Genomic DNA, 23,960 nt, shown 5'->3' on the forward strand with positions numbered 1-23,960 from the left:
ATGTATTTATAAATGAATTCTATAAGAAATCTTCCCAAGTTATTTTGGGTGTATGAAAAAAAATAATCCACTGAGCAAAAAATAAAATAAAATAAATGTAATTTTTATTATAGAAGTGATAATTCCTTCATGACTGGTTAAGAAAAACTCCCCTACCCCCTCATGACATCTTTTTTCTTTGCACAATCTTGTTAGATTGGTTTTCTTTACTGTGTGAGGGAATAGCATTTGGAAAATGATGAGCAGTAAGACTAAAAGGAGTTGGGCTGGTTCCAGGATGACCACATATATTCATAAATGATATGTATTTTCCAGCAAGGTCTTTCCATTTGATAGGACTGATTTTCCATATAAAATATATGAATTCCATACAGCTGCATTCAAAAGATGGAAAAACACTGTCTTGTAATATTTATTATAATTTCTTGTTATTATAATCAGCTGCAATATGGGGGACGACAACAGCTTTGTTCTTAGAAGATGAATGAACTGTTGAAAGTATAGTCAGATCATGTTTATCCTTCCATTTAATTTCAAATCTCAAGGAAACAACAGTAACCAACAACTCTGTCTATATAACAAAATAAAATTCCACCCACACATCAACCTCTCCAATAAAAATTTAATTTCCATCTTAATTCATAACCCAAACACAAAATAAATAATTGGAAACGGCCATATGACTATTTTCATTTAAATTCTTAAAATCAGGAAACAATAGAAATAAATTTGGGGGAATTATTTTTGTTCTTATGGGCGTACCTAAGTATATTGCGCAAAGTGGTTAATGTAATGCTGTTTGCAATGTCCTCAGTACAAAACTTCTTACACAGAATCATTAAACTGTCCAGCCCACAGAAATAATCTTTTTAATTCAACCTGCAGAGATTTTATAATAGATATCTACCTTATCATTTATCCCAACTTAGCATCATCAGCAAATAACTGTGTATTATTATTATTATTATTATTACATAGGCAATTCCATAGAGTCCATAGATTCATCAATGAAGACACAAACACTATCCAATATTTGCACAATATCTATCATACTCTACTTTTAACTCATTCAGTCATGGCTAACCTACACAAAGTCTGGCGACCTATTCCACTTATACATCTCTCCAAGCAAAAAAATCTAGTCCTCACATCCTTTTAACCACATCTTGCTCAATTTCCAAGTAGGTCTTCTAGTTTTCCCACCAGCAGACCTGTTCTGTAAAATTTCCTCTGTATTCATCCTGCAGAAACCTTTCAGCAATCATATCTACCCTTTTCAAACTATCAACCAATTTCTGTAACCTTCAAATCTTTAACCTTTCCTCATAAGGTGCATTCCATAGACCTGCCACCTTCTTGGTCACTCTCGCCTCTGGATCCTCTGATCGTCATCCTCATCCCTGAGAAACCCAGGTGACCAGATCTATGCACAATAGTCAAGTGATCTCTTACCATGGCCTCATAAAGAGGTAGAATAACCTGCTTGTTTCTGATCTTCAGGGTATTCTTTAGTAACCAAGTAATTATGTAAGCTGTTTTAGCCACTTTTGCAGCATACTCTCAAAACTTCAACTCCCTATCCACCAACACCCACAAATCCCTGACTTCATCAGTTTCCTGGAGTAAGTTACTTCAATATAGTACACAGCTGGTAATCTTTTCATCTCAAAATGCATACCCTTAATACTTTGCCACATTAAACTGACATCTATTCTCCTTTGCCTATACTGCCAGTCTATTTAAGTCATCCTGCGAACTTTTAACATTGTCTTTATTGACTATTGCTCTACTCATCATTGGCACATAACTGGATAGTTCCTCTCAGATCAATCGTTAATGTACAAATTAAATAGTAGTGGCCCATGTACTGAGCCTTTGCAATATGCCACTAGTCACAAGCCTTCTCAGAGCCTCTGTAACTCGGTCAGTATAGTCAAAGCCCTTTGGTGAGAAAGACCTGGGTTGAATTCTCATCAGTGATGCAAAGAACCTTTATCTGGTCTCTTTTGACTAAAGGTGAGTTAGCTGGTCTCACAGAGGTAGGGTTTTTTTTTTTTCACCCAGAAACTCAGGTTTTTCGTTCCCCAGAACAGGCAAATCGGCCCTGTGAACACACATGGATTACAGTCACGAATACATCCTAGCCATATGTTGGTCCCGAGCCCAGATAAAATTGGGGAATTTTGGAAAGCAATGGTGAACTACCCTGTAAAAATCTCACCAGGAATACTTTGTGGGCAATGTCTACAAACTCACCTACAGTCGGAAACAACTGAAAGGGAAAATCAAATCACAAGCCTTATACTGGACTTGACTGCTGAATAAAATAAACTACTATCTGGTATCTCTCCATCAACTACCATCTTATCCATTTCAACTTTATATCCATCCCCATCTGCTATTTATTTATCAGAATTCCATGCAGTACCCCATCAGAAGCTTTTGCAAAGTCCAGCAGTATCACCATAATGTCGAGAAATAGGCAAACAGAAATAGGATATTATATGAGAGGGCACATGGTTTTGTGAAGCGTAGGTCATGCATCATCTGTTACTGTATCATAAAAGGTGTGCAAGTTGCTGATGCATGACTTACCCTTCATAAAACAATGTTGCCTCTCATATAATATCCCATTTCTATTTGCCCATTTCTCGATTATCCTCTTAACCATCTTCTCCAGGACCTTAACCATCGCTCCTGAGATGGTGATCAGTCGATAATTTGCTATCTCAGTCTTGGAACCTCCTTTAAGCAGTGGAGTTATTTTCCCTTCCTTCCCCATCCCCTTTGGGACCAACCCAATCATGGTATATCCAGTTCTTATGTAATTCTGCTGTCATTCTATTAAAGAATGTGAATAAATTGCTAAAGCAAGAACTACTCTTAATAAAACCATGTTGTTCTCTAGAAGATCATAGTGCTATATGCCCATTTTTGGATATGACAACCAACCTTTCCCAACCATGATGACCATACACCAAAGATACTCGCTAGTCTGCAGTGTGTTTCATCAGTCTTTGAACTAATCTTGTATAATGGAATTATCTTGCTTTCTTCCAATTCTTTGAAAATAAAGGTCAAAACCAATCTGGATAGTGACTCATCCCATGATGCATAGCAATATACACATATGAAAAGAAGTGTGCTTTACATTGGGACAATTGAATGTGAAGTTGACTGCCTCAATATACAGATAGTCTAGTTTTTTATTCCTTATCTAATTCTGCTGTCATTCTGTTAAAGAATGTGAATAGATGGCTAAAGCAAGATCTACTCTTAACAAAACCATGTTGTTCTCTAGAAGATTATAGTGCTATATGTCCATTTTTGGATATGACAACCAGCCTTTCCCAACTGTGATGACCATACACCAAGGATACTCGCTAGTCTGCAATGTGTTTCATCAGTCTTTGCACTAATCTTGTGTAATGGAATTATCTTTCTCTCTTCCCATGATACATAGCAATATCATCATCATCATTAGTGTTCTGTCTCTTGACAGATCCAATGGTATATATCTCAGCAGATTCCCTTCCTCCAATTTCCTCTGTCTTGTTTCTTCCTTCATCTCTTGATATCCTCTTGTGCCCATTATATCATGTTTTCAATATCATAGATTAATTTTCCTTGCTTATCTTCTAATGGCAGATTTCTTATGCTCTTTTTAATATTTGTAAGATGCTTTTTCAAACATTTTATAATATTGCACCCCTTTATCCATTTCTTCAATTTCTTTACATTCTGCTTTTAACCATTCCTTCCTTGCTTTATCAGTTTCTCTTCTCAGTTCATTATTTAATGCTTTGTATTTTCTTCTTCCCTCTTCAGTGTTGACATTTTTTCATCTTCTTCTTTCCTCCATTTTTCTTTTAATTTCATTTGTAATCCATGGCTTCTTAATTCTTTTCTCTTCAACAGCTATTTCACATATCAAGTTTTTTAGTTGATTCCATTTTGCATTAACATCAATAATCTCTTCAGATATATCATCTTTGTTTCTTATTTTATTCTCCAGTTTTTCTAGGGTCCACTTTTTCTTGCTTTTACCTTTGTTTATTTTTTTAAATGTATTCTTAATTCCATAACAAGTTAATTATGTCTGAGTCAATATCAGCTCCTGGATATGTTGATATCCTTTTTACACTGTTTCTATACCTGTTTTGTATTAACATATAATCACTCTGGTATTTTTCGATATCTTCTTCTCTTTGGGAGTTTAAACCAAGTATTACCAATGATTAGTTTGTGTCTTTTACAAAACTCTATAAGTCTTTTGCTTCTCTCATTCCTTTTTCCAAGGCCATATCTTCCTGTTATTCCCTTCTCTACCTTTTCCCCTACCACTGCATTCTAGTCTCCCATCCAGATGGTACACCTTTATTTGATTATATATCTCTTCTACTTCATTTTCATTGTGGTCACTTGTGGGCATATATATCTGTATAATCATTATGTCCACAGGCTTTGCTTTCAGTTTAATCATAATCACCTTGTCACTTTTATATATTGCTTTTCTACTGAATTTTTAACCTTTTCATTCAACACAAAAGCTACTCCATTTTTTCCCCTATGTTATACAGGAATATATAATTCTATAATCATTACTTTCAAAATCTCCTATATCTTCCCATCATACTTCACTTAGACCAACCACATCCAATTTATTCCTCTCCCTTTCTTTCTTCAAGTTCTCTAATTTACCAGCTCTCAACATTGTTCCTATTCCAAGTTGCCACACGTATAGTTTCTATCCCATTCTCTCCTGGACGTCTTATTTTATTCCTATTTTCCTCAATACTTGGGATCCATTCCTCATAGTCCATATGGGGGTTTTGTAGGTTAACGACCTGAGAAGCCCCATTTCTTCTCCTGCTGGGCATGATATCCATCATTTGCTGATAGACCTCATTTTTGCCAGTTGTGAAGATTAAATTTGCTGAGTTCACATAGCAATGTACACATCTGAAAAGAAGTGTGCTGTACATTGTGAAATACTGGGACAATCAGATGAGAAGTAGACTGCCTCAATATACAGGCAGTCTAGTTATGAAGATAATTTATGCAAGCTTTTGTTTGCTTATGCTTGCAGAAAAGATAAAAAAAAAATAAGAATATAATTTCTTATGAAATATGATTTACTTTTTTTAATCGGCAGCAAGGAAACCTGTTACAACAATGGTGAGTCTAGAGATGGCTGATTAGACCATCTTTAGACTCAAAAAAAGCTCAGAAATTTGATATCCTAAAAACACTACTCACAGAGCCAGAGCTATCTGTTCCACTGACTGTGCTCTTACTACTAAACTCATTCACTTGTGTCACATTTTTTTATAAAATGGCTATAATCCCCAAAGAATAGAAAAAATACTAAATGCTCCCTGGAAATCCTCTCCATTACCTAATACACAAGACCACAGCAAAACTGTTACCATCCCATACATTCAGGGCACATCCAAAAGATATCTAGAGTGCTTAATAAATATCAGCTCCACAACCACATTTAAACTTTATGTCAAATTGACAACTCTCATCTGCTTACCTGAGGACAAACTCACTCCTGTATCACATCCAGGAGTATATGAAGTGCTTGTGACCTGGCTTACTATAGATAGACAGGATAAACTGTTGACACCACCTTAGAGAATATAAAAAGCAAACTCACCAGTATCGTTATGACAGGTTTGGATTAGCAGGCCACTCTTTAGATACCCCTTCACACAGCATCAGATGGAAGAAAACTATAATGCTACATAGAAGTCATAAGTCAGAGAGATTGTTTTTGGAATGAGCAGTAGCAGCTTTAAAACATTCTCCAAACCTCTAAAATATGGATGTATCAATTTACCAAAAATCTAGAAGACAGTCATTTTAAGATCAAATTAATACTTGCTTTGTTTTCTCTCTTTATCCAGTGATACATGTTACAATTGTTTAAACTAGTCCCACTGTTATACCAAATTGTTGTGGTTTCGTGTACTGCTACAAACTGCGTTTGTACTCTGAAGATGCTATATATAATACCAGCAAAATATTAGCAAATAAGTTAAATAATTATTTTCTTATATTTTGTGTTTTGAATTAATGCCGTTAAATAAACTGTCATCAAACAATATATTAAATTTTCTTTCGCCAACCAAAAAAAACAGGCAGATTTCAGAAAATCCTTCTCAAATTTAGATCATTTACAAGCTTTTAATCAAGTAATGGAAAAAATCAAAAGAATACAATATACCAGTTTCTTTGGCTTTCATAGATTATGAAAAAAAGCCTTTGACTCTATATTCCAATGTAAAATGCTTGAAGCTTTGAAACATATAAGAATAGATGATATTTATCTTAACATATTAACTAATATATATGAGAGGAGTTCAGCGGTAATAAATTTAAATGGAAAAGAAAGGAAATAGAAATAAAAAGAGGAGTTACACAGGGAGACTCTATCACAGCAAAATTATTTGCTACAATGCTTGGTATGCTGTGAGAAAATTGAACTAGGAGAAAAAGAATTTGAATATTGATAGAGAGTACTTAAGCAGTCTACGATTCTCTGATGATGTCATTCTAATAGCAACATCACCAAAAGAACTAGAACGTATGATTATTGAATTAAATGAAGACTTACAAATAAATATGGATAAGTCAGAAATAATGTATAGTGAAAATACAGAATGAAAACAAATCAATATAACAACAGATTGAAATAGTGATTTCATACAAATATAGGACAAATCATCACAAACAACCATAATCTTGATAATGAAATTTCAGCTAGAATAACAGCAGGATGAAAAATTTTTAACCATCAGAAACAGATATTGTCTCTTTATAAAGTAATTTACCAAACTACCTAAAAAAAAAAAGCTACAATAAGTTTGTACACTCAACAATAATCTATGGTAGCAAAATCTGGAGTCTGACTAAAAATACCTAGAGAAACTGAAAACAACACAAAAAAAAAAACATTGAAAGAGTCATTTTGAGAATAACCCAGTTAGATAAAAAGAATAATACTTGAATAAGGAAGCAAATGAAGGTAATAGGCATTTCATTTATAATAAAAGGCAACAAATGGTGCAGGGCAGGACATGTAATGAGAATGTTTGATAACAGATGGACAAAGAGAACAACAGAATGTGGACATCAAGAACTGGTTATTGAAACCAGGTGAGCCAATGGTATGATGAGATAACGAGATGTTACGGATGCTTATGATGGTGAGATGCACAATATCGGCTAAAATGGAAGAAGCATGGAGAGGCATTCTTCCATCAGTGGATTAAAAGAAAGATGATGTTAGTAAAAGGGATCTTACAGTATAGATATGTGAGATTTTTTAGCTTATGACTGGTGGTGGTAGAACTTGTGGAGGTTGGGTCAACCCTGAAGACTGACTAAGGATGTGGTTTGGAAGCAAGTGAGGTCTAGGTACTCCTCATGCCTTGTGTTGAGTTTGTGGAATACATTAACAGAAGATACCCTTACAACATTCAGTGATAACTATCATTGGATGTTGTAAGTGCATCTTCTGTTAATGTACTCAAAGAGAAATACGATAGGTATTTATGCATTAGTTACTAAAAAGTCCTTCCTTGATCAGAATGCTTGAAACAAGTAGTATATATACTTTGCTAGTAAAAGAGTAATCTACTGTTGTTATCAACATGTCATGCTTGCTTGTTGTGTCAAACAAAATTTATGTAGAGAGAGAGAGACAAATGATTGTTCTATTTTAAATTTATGTAATATACATATAAATTTGCATCATCCAAACTTTTATATATATATAGCAAGAGGAAAAAGTTTAATATTTTAAAAAAACATTTGAAACCATTCCCTCAATTGTATGATTTCAGCATTATGAAAAAAAATTATGGAGTCTGCTACTACTACTATTATTATCATCATCATCATAGACTTCCAGAGAATCAGATTCATCAAGGGAGGCCATACATTACCCACACCGACTGTCATTATGGTTGATGAATAACTTTAACATATTTCACTCGCTGTAATATGAAAATCATTCATGGAGAATGCAAAAGATTGGTTACAACATTCAAACTGTAAAAACACAAAAATGAGTCATATAGCATGAGTATATTTCCGTGTGTCTCATTCACATCTGAATTAACAGGCGAAAGCACTGTTAAAGTTCCAGGGAACCAAATGACCAAGACATGAGAAAGTATATTCATGATACATGACAATTCTTGTGTTTTACAATTAGAATGTTTTAACTGGTCTTTTGCATTTTCCCTGACTGATGCTCATGTTACAGTGACAAAAATATATAGGAGTTGATATTAAATTGGAATTTCTCTTATATATGTTAACTGTTTTATAATACTATGTCTATCATACATGTTTTATAACCTAGTAACAGATCAAACAGTGATTGTAGGGCACCCAGCTCACTACCAAATGTTTGAAAAATGATGCCTTGGATGTCACAGCATTTTTCAACTTTATTACTCAAAGAATCAAGTAATTCTCATTGATGATTGAGAATATGAAGATTACAGGTACTATAACAAGATTGTAGATGCCATTGTGAATGAGAAATTATCATTAAGCCATTCCTTTTCAAAACTAGAACTGCTGATTATGAAATTCAAGTACAGTCATCCCTCGACTTAGGTCCATTCAAGTTACATGAATGGTTTCATAATAATGTAGGTTATTCTTAATCAATTTTAATTTAGAAAAACTCTTCTCACAACTAGCAACACTTATAGCAATTGTGAGGAAAATTCGCGGTAGTATTACAATATTTGGAACCGAGTTCTCGAGACTGTATTTTAGAATTAATTGCAAAAGTTCAAAAAGGTTGAAAGCGCTGCTGGGGCAGACTCCCTCCCACTCTCCTCCAGCTATGCCACTGGAAGACTGTAGACTGTGATAAAAGAAATAATTAGTCATGAAGTTTCTCAAGCAAAATATTATTCTATTCAAGTTGATTCAACATAAAATAATTCATCCATCAATCAGTTTAGCATTATTATTCGGTATGTGCCTAAAGGTGTTATCTGTGAGCAAATACTTTCAGTTGTGTCAAGTAATGATGGTGCAGGACAGGGACTTATCAATCTATTGACTGAAACATTACAGCATCCTAAAATTTATCCCAAAAAATGTTTATCTGACAGTACAGATGGAGCTGCAAGCTACCATGGCGAGTATAATGGTTTGCAAAGTAAAATTATTGATGTGGCTGATCAACATGTTCATATATGGTGATATGCCCATGTCTTGAATCTGGTGATAACTGAAACAACAAAATGTGGCATGCTTGCAGTTTCTTTTTTCAATTTGCTCCAGAATTTAGCAACTTTTGTGAAAACATACACAAGAATGGCTGTATGGATAGAAGTTGTTGGAAAACATCTAGGACAAGAAAAAATGACACGATTAAAGCTAATTGGTGAGACAAGATGGTCAGGAAAATCTAATGCAGCAACGACTATATTTGGACGTTTTGATGATGCCGCTGTCAGTACTTTTGTAAATCTATTGACATGCTTATCAATGATACAAGATTCAGACAAGTTTGATGCAAAAACAAAACAAGAAGCAAATGTTTTACTTCAAAATCTTCTGAAGTTTGAAACAATACTGACAGCATTTACTTACTAGTATATATTTGAAACTACAGCCCCGTTATCAAGTTATTTACAGACAAGTGATTTAGATATGTTTACTGCATGGAGTTTAATAGATTCAGCTACAACGAAGTTGAAGGAACAGACAAGAACATTTGATAACGTTTACAACAAGGCAATGGAATTTGTAAATAAATGTAATGACAAGATTTCACAGTTGAACATGGATGAAAATCAAACATTGGAAACTGATTCTTTGCAAACAGCATTGCAAGATAAGAGGCAGAGGAGGAAGAAGAGAATGGCAGATGAAAGGAAATTCCTCAGATTCTCTAGCTGATAACCTAATGGATTGCATTGTCCAGTCTCTAGATTCACGCTTTGTACAAACGAAAAGTTGTATAAAGATTTATCCTACTTGGACCTAGCAAAGTTTAAAACTATTACAGAGAAAGGCCTTGAAGATGAAGCATTGGAAGGTATTATTAAGCTGTCTCCACAAATCAGCAAATCATGTAATATTGGAATTGTTTTCTTTTGCTTTGAACTTTGATCAAAGTTCAAAGCAAAAGATACTTGTTGCAACTGGAATATGAATTCCAGATGCAACAAGTATAAAATTTGTAGCACTTGCCCATCGTGTGTACTAAAAATTCTGGGCATCCAACAGACTTCATGACAAGTCATATGATAACCTTTACGAAATTTATAAAGTCATCTGCACGGGATCAGTTACTCAAGTCCAATGTGAGAGGACATTTTCAAAGCTAAGGATCATAAAGACGAGGCTAAGAAATTCATCTGAGGAGATCTTGGAATCATACATGTTGCTATCCATTGAAAAGGAATTGTTAGATGAATTGGATGCAGAAGCGGTTATTGACAGATTCGTACAATCATCTAGTGAAGTCAAACGATTGCTCTTAATATAGTGGACTGCATGAAATATACTTTTGAACTACCTGTTAATGTGTAAAATGTTCAGTACAAGCAAACTATTTAAAAATATCTACCATTTATTTAAAATTTTTAAAAAATTTTTAAAATTCAATTATAATAATCTGTATTTACATTTAGTATCTATTTTATACCGGTAATATGTGCAATATATGTAAACTGTAATTACTAAAAAAATACATTTATTTTGCAAAAATTTTAATTTTATCTTTTTCCCACTTATGTATTTTTTGAAATACATAAGTGAGAAAATTTTATTTATTTCTTATAAAAATTAAATGATAGCCTTATAGTTGTGGGTGGCCCTCCCTCCTTTGTCTCCTGGCAACCAATATTTTTGACCCAGTCTGCCTCTGACCAGAAGAGCCACATCCTGATCGTTCACACAAGGAAAGTAATGAAGATGTGATTGTGGAGGAAGATTTTGGGTGATTATTCTCCTGTTTTATAGTGGCAGTAACACACAGTACAGTTTTATAATAAGGTTTAAAAATTAAAATGACAATATACTTGTTATGGTTAAGTCCCTAACCCCTGTAACTTTGTTGATTTAATGTATTGACTTACGTCCGACTCGACTTACGTCCTACCAGATGGAACAGAACCCAGACGTAAGTCGAGGAATTACTTTACTTTTAAAGTGAGAATATTCTTCAGCTATTTGGCTGTTGATGTAAGTTATTTATTTTTTTATTTTATATTATCCTGTATGTTTTTATTTATCTGATTCAACGGAAGTCAGGCTAGGATCAGCAGTTTGCCGAATTAGTGAGGCTTTAGTTTTCTTTGATGCAGTGTAGTTTAAAAATTATAAAATGATGAATTGGATGCAGAATTATATATGTAACCTAAAAATTACATATAATTTTTATATGTAATTTTTAGGTTACAAAATTTTATTTATTTCTTATAAAAATTAAATGATAGCCTTATAGTTGTGGGTGGCCCTCCCTCCTTTGTCTCCTGGCAACCAATATTTAATTATAAAAATAATTAAATTTTTTAAAAATTATTTTTATAATTAAAAATAATTTAAAAAAATTATTATTTTTAATATTAAAATAATTACATTATTTTAATTAAAATAATTAAAATATTAAAATCGTGTACACTTTACGTGGAAAAAAAAAAGTGATGAAAGATACTAACAGCACTGGTTAGTTTTCCTGGTATAACATAATATCAGGTTATCATAAATGGTCTTGATATTGTAAAACATTTTATTGTTTCACTATAGTGAAATTTATATGCTCAAGAATAATATCTCTGAACGTATCATCTGCAGAAGTCGTCATAACTTCATCCTTGGCAACAAACAATGTATAAGTGCAGTTGTGATTGAGCAACAGAAGGCATATGGTGCTTTGTGGTTTTATATATCTGTGACCACTGTTCAGAGACAGTTGCAGACAATTAAATGGAAAACCACTTTCCTAAACTTCCCCATTGAAAACCTTTAACAGTCTTCATTAAAACCAGATTGTGAACAAAAGAAAAAGAAAAAAGTTGCATTCACAGCAGATAATCAAGATATCTACACTACTTTAGCTTTCTCCTTAAAATTATTATGAAAGAGAAAAACTGATAAATATTAAAGTAGATTTAAATTCAAACTAATCAATTGTATTATTCATCTAAAAACTGCTGCCTTTTGCAATTATGATATTCATTTCACTTCTTAAGTAGTAGCTTATGATACTGATGTTTTGTAATGTTGGTAGTATAATGTTTCTTTTGCATGACAGCACATATTTTGTTTACTACCACTTGTGTGTAGTAATTTTATACATTATTTCTTCTTGCAGTTCTTGGCTTGGGTTATGACTTTGGCATTGATATGTGGAGTGTTGGCTGTACACTTTACGAACTGTATACTGGAAAAATCATGTTTCCTGGAAAATCAAATAATCAAATGTTAAAATATTTTATGGACCTGAAAGGAAAATTTCCCAACAGACTTATACGAAAAGGAGGTTTTAGAGAGCAACATTTTGATAGTAATTGCAACTTTTTATCACATGAGGTTGATAAAGTTACAGAAAGAGTAAGCAATATTTTTTAAGAATATATACTCTGTATATTATTCAAATAAACCTTTTTCCTAATGCATTAAGTATTCATGAGAGTTCTGTGGTAGACCACATAATTAATTACTCTTGTTATTATTATTATTAAGAGAAACCTTGTGAGTTTCTGTGGGACAGAACCTGGTACACTCCTCAGTTGGGCATAATTTCTTGCTTTGTAGTTCAGCATGTAACCTTTTCTGATTGGAACATTCATAAACTTAGCCACTTGCTAAGTGGGTGCTGCATGATCATTATCACCAACTGCAGGCAGAATAGCTATGTCTTAAACAGAAACACCTCTAACACTATAATCAGGATAACATTCTTTAACCCTCAGTTCCTTCTGTCATGTGCTACTTCAGGAAGTTTATTTGCAACAGGTCAGTAAATTCATTTTCATTCTTCTCATGAGATTTGACCACTACCCAATTAATGTCATATAACTAAAGACACTCATGATGATTAATCGTTTTGCACCCATCATGTTTATTTGGTAATGCATTTTGTCATCACTAATAGTCCACTAGATCTAGCAACACCTTACTGTGTATTTTTGAGATTGCTTCAAACTCACTGCCATGTGAAAAATTGCTACTAGTATTGCAATCATAGCTTTCTACCTTAGCTGGACTCTAATTATTCAGTATCACTAACAGCAACCCCCCCCCTCTCCCATCTTGTTTGCTCTTCCTAAAAATGCAGTACCATTTCCAGTCTATACCAATTAGTATATTTCTCTCTGATAAACAGGTCTCACTCATGCCTACAATCTTAATCTCCAAGATATTCACTAAGGCAACAAACTTCACCCCTTGGTTTCGAATATCCTGGCATTCGTATACATACATAATAAGATACCTGCATGCTTTTTTGTAGCCAACTGATCCAGTTAAATAACTTGCAAACCTATATTCTTATCTAATGTCTTATTTATGCAGACATCCTTGCACAATTCAAACAATTCCATGCATAATTTGTATAGAAGGAATGGATGCAAGTCTATAGATATGTGTGGAGTGGATTTGAAAGAAGAATGGATTTGAATAAATGCTTAGTAAGTTCAAACTGGATGAACACAATCATTTTTTCCCCCATAATCATTTCCATGATAATGCATATTCCTTTCATTAACACAGATTCTCACCATTCTCCCATTGTAATATAGTTTATCTGACTCTCTGTTTTAAGTCTCCATACCAATTTTATTCATACGAATTAATTTCTCTATTTTTTGATACCAAACGTATTCAAGTGTAAGCCATCTCTTTTATTCAAATCCATTCTTCTTTCAAACTCACTCCACACATATCTCAGACTTGTATTCATTCCTTCTATACAAATTATGCATGGAATTGTTTGCTATCATAACCCCTCCTTCTATCATATTTTTCTATTCATTTCTATCATATTCTAGGTAATATACTAGCATTTTTCACTCTTTACGTTTTGCTTCTGTAGCTTATACTTTCTAAACTCTCCTGAAGAAGCATACTAAAAAGTATGGGAAACTAGTAAATTGTAAAACTTAAGTAACTTTTCTCTTCATATAGGCTATATGCCAGAACTCTCAAGAATATCATTATAGCCATGATAAATGTTCATTTCTGAGTTTTATTTATATGATGATATGATTATAGTATGTCAGCTGCAAAATAATGTTATCTAACAAGAACTTGCAAGAATTGCTGAGATAAATTGAATCCAATTTATTTAGTGTTTTAAAGGAAATTGCAAGATTTTAAACAGCAAATTTAAGAATTGCAATGTTTGATTTGAATTCATATTACTAGCATCATTGAATTCATATTGCTCTTATATGAATAGAATATTTTTCTAGAAAGCTTTATATACTTTATGCAAAAAAAAAAAATTATCAGTAATGATTTGTGCATATATTTACATATTTCACTGCTATTCATTAATAAAATTTGCATCAATTCTCTGAATAAAGCTTTAGCTTACATTTGTCAATTTAGCTTGCTGCCACCTGAAATATACTAGAATGGCATAGTCTGTCACTTGAATTATCATTTCATCTTTCTTATCAATGCTTTTAGTATCTCTGGGGGAAAAAATTCAACTATGCTCATGAAAATGCAACTTATTTTCATGATAAATCATATATGATAATCATACTTTAATCAGTGTACATATCATTCCATATAGATTTATGGAATTAATTGTTCTCATAAATTGAAGTCTTATAGAAAAACTGGATGTACACAAATAAGAAGATAAAAACACACCAAACACGTGTAGATGATATTCAATTTCTTAACATGGGAAATCTCACCTACCTAACTGTGCATTATCTGTAGACCATGCAGTTTGGTTAAGCCAAATGCTATGGTTTTATCAATTCTTTTTTCAAATTTGCAACAATGTGTAAAGAGGCTTATAAAGCATACCTTCACCAACCCCCCCAGCTATTAGTAATTACCTAAAAGGAACATTTAAACTTAACTATTAATTAAATATTTGTTTCTTATTTATTTATATATATTTTTTAATTGAGTAATTTATTTTGAGGTCATCTATTCCACTTTTATTCATCTGTTGAATATTGTTTACCATTTTAATTTTATAACAGTCTTTGCATCAGTAGTCGGAAAATGTTGACTGTTACAACTAACAAAATATTAGCTTAAATAAATAATTTATTGCTAATATTATAGTTTTTCATTTTTATAAATATGGCACTATAAGATTCCACAAGTTAATAAACCATTAAGTTATCTTCTACATATGGTATCATTTGCCCTGAATTGTTGTTCTAGATGGGTCAGTAAAATTGTCAGTAGTAGTTAGACTTGGATTTTTATGATTTTTAGTATTAGCCAGTCTGGCATATGACACTTTGCAGAATATAGTATAACCTTCTTTTTGGGAAGAATCAATAAGTTTGGAGTACTATTTGGACGTTTAATTCCTGTAATACAAGTGCAATTTGAAAGAAATTACTAGTTAAGATAGAAGGATCAAGTCCTTCTGAGTAATGTTTGTGTTGGAGTAACTTGATTTATGTCAAAACTTGTAGATTTTTTCTTTATATATATTATATAGAGGATAGTTATTATAGATAAATTATTTAAATAGAGAGTGATCAAATACTTTCCTTTTGTTTTTGTTTCATAGCATCTATTTTTTTTTTACTTCCAAGTCTCAGTGACAGATTTTTAGCCAGAGTCGGGGACAAAAACACCCAACACTTCATAAACAAAATTAGACATTGCATTCAACAACAACCATTTATTACTCAGTTTTGACGTGACTGTCCTTTTCATGAATGTCCCAATCACAGACAGTTCTCTTACAAGATAAATTTCCTCCTGACATCGCAGCCCCCTTTGATCCAATTATATTTCATTTGGTAAAACTGCTTCTACCCACAAAAAGAAGATATGGCATGAGCTCCCTCCACCTCTTTCTATAGCTAACTTTTATATTGAACATTTTGAGCATTGAGCTCTAGATTCAGCTCTAGATTTGGGTTTCTGGACCTTGAAGCCTAAAGTTTGGCTAAGATTTTCCATTTGGTCCCACAGCCACCAAATTTTAAGCACCTTCCAAAGCTACCTAAACACACAGACCCATTCAATTCACCACTAAAATTGAAAACAATAATGCACTTCCTTTTCTGGAATAACTGTTACACTTGTTTTACATCCTCTCTGAGGATGTAAAACGAGTGTAACAGTTACTCTGAGGATGTATGACCAGTGTAACAATTTCCTTTGAGGCTGTCTATCCTTCAGTGTCTACTGTAAACAGTAGACACTGAAGGATAGAGGATAGACACAGGCAAATACATATACAAAGACTGATACCACGATACACAGAAACTATATGCTATTAGCACCTTCAAAAACAGATCCTTAACAATTCCTTCTGATAGTTTTCGGTATTAAGACCTGTGTTTATTAAACAATAAACAATTAATGCTACCTCACACCACCATCCATTGCAAAAAAATAGGCATAATTAAAACCTTGAGAGACAGAGCATACAATATATCTAGCACACAGATAAAGCGAAATGAAGAATTATACTACCTGACACAGAACCTCACACTTAACCCAAGACAATCAAAAAAATCCTTAATACAGCTCCTGCAACTCCCTTATCAAAACAAGATTTCAAGAATGCAATCATGCTGCCGTACATAAAAATGCAATCATGCTGCCAACATAAAAATGGCTTTTCTTCCTTTACAAAAAATATCAAGATTTCTACATCCACCTAAACCTCTGCATCATCCCATGAAAAAAGAGGCATCTAGCAGATTCACTGTTCTTATGGCATCTGTTACATTGGCCAGACAGGAAGGTCAGGAGAAATCCACATGGCTTTCTATAAAAGATGTCGGAAAAAGAAGGGAACACAAATCAGGCTTAGCATTCCACACAGCTACTACTGGCCATCAAGTACTTTGGCAACAGACAAATATGTCATATGTTGATAAGAACTGTTTCACAAGAAAATTTAAAGAAGCTGTAAAAATGCTTAGAATCCATACACAGTGCAATAAAAATCAAGGCTTGATTTTACATCAAGTTTGGTCTGTCTTAATCAAAAATTTAACTACCTCGGATATTCGGATATTACACACATGAGCCACAGAACGTGGCAACAACTAGGTTGGAATAAGCATACTGTTACTGTATGCTTGTTCCAACAAGCATACAGTAACAAATGTATCATTTTGTGTTCAAGTTCTCAATGGAAACATGAAGTCAAAAAAACATCTAATGGACTATTAATTATCAATTAATCTTTGGTTGTTGTGTTAAACTTTTATGCACCATTACCCCTGATGATGTAAGTCTTACGACAAACGAAACTTGTCGGGTTTTTTTAATTTTTTATTGTTTAATAAACATGTGGTCTCAATACCGAAAACTATCTCCAGAACTGCTTACCCACAGAAACCTTCACTTACATAATTCCATCTGATGAACAAGCTCTCAAAAATGAATTTGAATTAATAAGGAAAATATTTATTAAAAATGGATATAACATGAAAACAATCCATAGAATTCTTCACAAAAACACAATCAAAAATAAAGATTGTAATAAGGCCATAGCCATCCCTTATTATGTAAGAATTCTCTTAAAGAATAGACAATACATTGCAAAAATACAATATTAAGGCCACATTTAAACCACCATTGAAAATAAAAAAAAATATAAAGCTCTTCTACAGATCCCCTTTCCTCCCTTACTCACCCAGGTGTATACCAGATCTGTTGTACCTGCAACCTACCCTACATAGATGAAACAGGTCATACAATCCCAAAATGGAAATAAGAACTTAAACAACACATCAGATACCTTTGTTATGGAAAACAGGGATTTCTGACCATGCACTTGAAACGTGCTATTGGATTGACTGGAAAGCCACCCAGTCCTTATGTTAAACCAAAACATGGTACAAATGTATACTCAAGGAAGCCTCTGAAATGCTTATCAACCAGGTCAAATCTCAACGAAATGATGGCCTCTTTAAAGGTCCTACAACCCACATTGCATCTGAAAAAGAATGACAATCCACATAGTGCAGGGGGGGGTGCTTAAGGGTAAAAGCTGTATAGCTGAGAGGAGACCTCTACATAGCCTTTAAAGGAATGTGGAGAACTGACTAGGGCTTCTGACCTAAAGTCCAGTCCTCACCTTCTTATGGTGCACCCTGTTAGGTATATGTTTGGATACTGAATGAACGAGGATGAGCTGGCAATTTGGGATTTAGCCGACCAAATTGTATTCTTATTGGCTTAAACCACAATTTAAAATGATGGTGCAACATGACAGAATTTCATGCAGGCTGGGACACTGCCCAGTTAAACAAGGCCTCCATTGCTTTTGCCAGGAAACCAGAGTGAACAGTGAAAAGTCAGCTCGGAACAAATCCTGAAACACGTCCCAATGCAACATTATCAGATTTCAAGATCGGTACTATCAACATAAAAAGAGCCTGAATGGCAATGAAATGGAGGTAGCTGAGGAATTGGATAAGTACCAGATGAACATAATAGGGTTGACTGAAACCAAAAAAGACAAAAACTGGTGAGATCTTTCTGAGCAATAAATACAAAATGTTATATTCAGACAATAACAATCAGGGAAAAGGAGGAGTAGCTATAGTATTCAATACTAAATACGAGGCTAATCTTGAATGCAGGCGATATCAAATGTGGGCAAATATCAGAATGGGGAACTGGACAATGAGACTTATTTGTGCTTATGGTCCCACAGAAGGTTCTATTAAGGTAGAGTGGAGGAATTTTATGAGGCTTCAGAGTGGTTCTTAACCTTTTTTTTGCCTGGTGCCCCCTTTTAACTATACCTAAACCTCTTTTTACGCGAATTTGGGTATCAAAAATAATTTTTTCACATGATTTTTATTCACTTTTACACTACTAACCTAAAGTCTAAGTTAGAAAAAAAGCCGTAAATCAAGAAAATTCTGAGAATTTTGTAGAATTGCATTCTCGTTTCAATTAAGAAAATTCTGAGATTTTTTTTTTTTTTTTTTTTTTGAGTTCTTGTTTCAATTAAGAAAATTCTTAATTCTTACGAATTTCATTTTATTGGGAATTCCCCGAATTACTGACTGCGCATAAAAAAGCAATTCTTTGCAGTTTGAATTTGGTGTTTGAGTAGACAACACAGTTACTGCATTTTTTAAGTGAAATCAAAATAAATATTGCGTTATAAAATTAAAAATTTTGCCAAGAAATAATAAACGGTAAGCTATATGTAATTTTCAAACTTTCATTTCATTAACCAAAGATTTTAATTCAGCCCTCACATGATGTTGCTGATAACTTAAAAAAAAAAAAAAAAAAAGGAAAGCCGTTTCCTTGGATATAAAAATTCAAATTTTAGATCGTCTTCAAACTGGGGAAGGTGCGACGGCTGTGGGTAAGCATTTTGGAGTCTGTGAATCAACTGTCAGATCTATAAAGAAAAATGAAGAGGCTATTAGAAAAGCGGTATGTTCTGGTACAAAATCAAGTGCGAAATTGTCATCATACACAAGAGATGTTGTTCTAGAAAAGGCCGAAAAAGCTTTAGTGATGTGGATAGAATATAATGTACAAAAAAGAATGCCAGTTGACGGAAATTCCATCAAGCAATTAGCATTGAGATTTTATGAACAGATTAAAAAACTGCAGCCAGATACTTCATCTCAATCAAGGAAAAAATATGAATTTCATGCAAGCAATGGGTGGCTGGCTAAGTTTATTAAAAGACATGCTCTTCATAATATAAAAATTAAAGGTGAAATGGCTTCTGCTAATGAAACAGCTGCTAAAGCATTTCCACAAAAACTTCCTAAAATAATTGAAGATGGAGGTTATACTCGTGAACAAGTTTGGAATATGGATGAAACTGGCCTTTTCTGGAAAAAAATGCCAAACAGAACTTGCGTATCAAAAATGCAAAAGACTGTTCGTGGGTTCAAAGCAGCAAAGGATCGCATAACACTCCTATTTTGTTCGAACGCTTTAGGAGATCGGATGTTAAAACCACTGCTCATAAATTGATCGTTAAGACCACGGCCAACGAAAGGCATAGATTTTCAAAAATTGCCAGATCATTTGAAGGCCAACAAAAAAGCTTGGGTGATCATTGATATTTTCACTAAGTGGTTCCATAAACATTTTGTGCCAGAAGTTAGACGCTATTTGAATGACAAGGATCTCGAATTTAAAGTACTTTTGATTCTTGATAATGCACTCGGTCATCCTGCCATAGAACATCCAAATGTGCAATTTTTTTTTCTGCTGCCCAATACCACATCATTGTTACAACCTCTAGATCAGGGTATAATTGGACTTTTAAAACATATTATGTCAGACGAACATTTCAGTACATTTTGAACAAGCTAAATGATGATGATGAAACACTCTGTTATGGATGTATGGAAAAAATTTTCCATTATGGATTGTATTGATCAGGTTCGATTATCATTATCTGAATTGAGACCAGAAACTATGAATGCATGCTGGAAAGTTATTTGGCCTGCATGTGTTAAAGAGAATGCTCTTGTTCCCTTCAATCATACTGCAGAATTCCCCAATATAATAAGTTTGGCATGTGAATTCGATGATCTTACTTCGGCAGATATCGAAGAATTGTTAATTGATAGACCTCTTAGCGAAGACGAAATAGTGGAGATTGTTTCTGAGATTCCTGAAAGCGAAGAAGTTAATGATAATGATCAAGATAATCCTACTTTTACTGCTGATATTATTAAAGAAGGTCTTAAACTGGCCAGTAATTTAGGCAATTATTTTGCCTGACATGATCCAAATGAAGAACGTTCTGGGAAGTTTTCACGTGAGCTTAAGTTGTTAATGTCTTCATACAGAGAATTATATCGTGACTTATCTAAAGCATCAACACAGCGATTAATAACTGAGTTCATGCCTAATATTACTGAAACAACCAGTGGTACTTTTGTTCTAGACATGACAAGAAGAATTCCACAAGTTGAGGTGGAAGTCGATGACGATAATACCACATCTAGTAGTTCTAGTGATATTACAGTCTCACAAAAATGAAGGCTTTCGCGTTTATTGTCAGAAACTGATAGTGAATAACATAATTTTTTTATAGAATCTTTAGCAAACAACTGAAATGAATGTTGTTTTTTTAAGTTATTAAAATTCATTATATGTATGTGTGTTCTCCATGAAATATAAATAAAAATCGTATGATCCTAACGAATTTAATGTTAGTTTGTTTTTCATTATTTTGCTTATATTTTAGGTTTGGAACCAATCTTCACTTTTTCTATGGAGTAAGTAGTTCTTTTTACACGTAATTTTTAGGAATGTATCTATTCTGTAAAAAGAGGTTTAGGTGTATTTGTATGGCCTGACTCCCCCCCCCCCCTCATTTTTGCACTAGTTAATTATTAGGTTAATGAGTCAATAAGATAATTATAATATATTATTAGGCAAACCTAAATTACTATCAACATATTTGAACTAATAGTTAATTAAAAATTAGTGATTTTGATCAAATTAATTTTTACTCAAAAAGATGTAAACTTACTGTATTTTATAAGCCAATCATTAATGGCTACCCTGAGCCTAATGAGATCTTGCTAATTTTTTGATGTCAGGTTCAGTGTTCGACAAATGAGGTCTCAATTTTTTTTTATATATTTTTTTTCCATATTACAATAGTAGTATTATAATGCTTTAATATTTTCCTAAAATATTAAATATTTTAGGAAAATATTGATAAAAAAGCAAAGCAAATAATAATGTCAAAAAATACCTATTGGATTTCTTCTCAGGACATGGACTGGTTATTACTAACACAATGTTCCAACATAAAACATCTACAAATTTACATGGAAAGAAGAGGAAAGGAATAAGAAAAGTCTCATTGACTATGTTATTGTTGATATTGATGTTTTCTCACTGGTGCAGGACACTAGAGTAATCATAGGATTTGAAATTGGAAGTGATCATCATTTAGTCTTGAACAGGATAAAATTGAATTTCATCTTGAAAATAAGAACATCCTGATGAAAGATGATATTTTTCTTCTGCAAAATGGGCTTTTTCTCACGAATTTTTTCGTCGAAGAACGTTTTAAAGCAAATAAAAGTTCAGCAGCTCTCAGGCGGGAAGTTTAGACTAAAATACACAAACATTACGAGGGTGATCTGAAAGGTTCTCGACCTTTCAGACCAATCAAAAACCAATTTATAATTTCAAAATTATTTTTATTTTTCAACATAATCTCCCTTAAGACTAATACATTTATTCCAGCGATGCTCCAATGCCATTATCCCATCCCTGTAGTGGTTCTCAGTAAGATCTGCTAAATACCCGTCTACAGCTGCAATCACCTCTTGATTCAAAGAAAAATGTTGATCAGCAAGGAAGAGTTTTAGTTTTGGGAAGAGATAGAAGTCAGAGGGAGCCAAATCTGGGGAATAGGATGGATGTTCCAACAATTCATAGTGCAGATCCCTTAATATTCCCCTTGCCAAAACACCTTTGTGGGCAGGTGCATTGTCTTGATGGAAGATGGATTTTTTTTCTTCTGCAAACTGGGTCTTTTCTTACGAATTTTTTCGTCTAGTCTTGTTAATAGATCGGAATAATATTCCCCGGTTATTGTTTTACCCTTTTCAAGATAATTAAGACAACACAAAATTCCTTTAGCATCCCAAAACACCGATGCAATGACCTTTCCTGCTGATGGAACCGACTTTGTCTTCTTTGGCGCTGAATAACTGGCTTCTGTCCACCGTTTTGATTGCTGTTTGGATTCTGGTGTGTAATGGTGAATCCAAGTCATCCAGAGTAATAAATCGATGCTCAAAATCAGTTTTATTCTTGTTAAAACGTTTTATGCACTGTTCAAAGATTTTCATGCAAGTGCATTTTTGATCTGCTGTGAGCAAGCGCGACAAACATCTTGTGCAAAGCTTTTTCATTTGCAATTCTTCATGCAAAATATATCTTACACGTTCTTTCGAAATGACCATAGTCTCAGCAGTTTCATGCACTTTGACTTGCCGGTCATCCAATACCATATCGTGCACTTGATCAATGATTTCTGGTGTTGTTACACTCTTTGGATGACCCTCACATGGATCGTCTTCAACGCTGGTACAGCCATGTTTAAACTCAGCAGCCCATTTCTTAATTGTCAGAAATTGAGGAGAAGAGTGCCCATAAACTTCTATGAACTTCGAATGAATTATTTTGTTGTTAAACCTTCTTTTACAAAGAATTTTATAAAAGAACGATGCTCAATTTTATCCATTTCAAGGGATGCAGACAACACTTGTGCTTCAGACAGCTGTATAAAACCAACTACTTGATAGAAACTTGCAATTTCGCATGGACGCTTATGACATATCTACCAACTTAGAAAAAAAAGAAATCTTGTGAATAGTGTTTCCATCTATGGTCAAGGCCAAGAACTTTTCAGACCACTCTCATATTCAAGAAAAATTGAGAGTTTGAGAACAGGAACAAAACCTTGGAAATTAGTGGTAAGTCCTGAAGAAAACATTGATTGATTCAGCCAGAGAGGCATGTGGTGAGGTTGTCTGCGAAGATAGAAAAATCAGAACTTCATAGTGGACACAGGAAGTTTAAGAAGCAGTGAAGGAAAAGAAGAGAACATATCAAAAGTTCCTGACAGATAAGTCAGCTGATGCACTTACAGACAGAGACAAATGTAAGAAAGCTAAACACTGTCTAAACTAGCAAACAGAAGTCATGGGAAGACTTTGGTAAGAACATAGAAAATAAATATCAGGGAAGGTGGCAAGATATTCTGGAGGCTGTTGAAAAAG

The 23,960-nt window shown here is 33.5% G+C and overlaps 1 protein-coding gene across 4 annotated transcripts in view; it reads left to right on the plus strand.

Moving 5' to 3' along the window:
- The window catches only part of Prp4k (Pre-mRNA processing factor 4 kinase), a 526,475-nt gene that overhangs the window by 270,410 nt on the left and 232,105 nt on the right, over positions 1 to 23,960 (plus strand). For all 4 annotated transcript variants that reach the window (XR_016548872.1, XR_016548870.1, XR_016548871.1 and 1 more), the window contains exon 14: positions 12,362 to 12,600. Coding sequence is in view for 1 of the 4 variants with exons in the window: in XM_090398529.1 (XP_090254655.1) it covers positions 12,362 to 12,600 (239 nt within the window). In the remaining 3 variants the exon portion in view is untranslated. The remainder of the gene's footprint in view (positions 1 to 12,361; positions 12,601 to 23,960) is intronic.

Source organism: Typopeltis vanoorti, chromosome 9, assembly GCF_054136105.1.
Source record: "Typopeltis vanoorti isolate ZY-2024b chromosome 9, IOZ_Tvanoo_1.0, whole genome shotgun sequence".
In the NCBI taxonomy this organism is placed as follows: domain Eukaryota; kingdom Metazoa; phylum Arthropoda; class Arachnida; order Uropygi; family Thelyphonidae; genus Typopeltis; species Typopeltis vanoorti.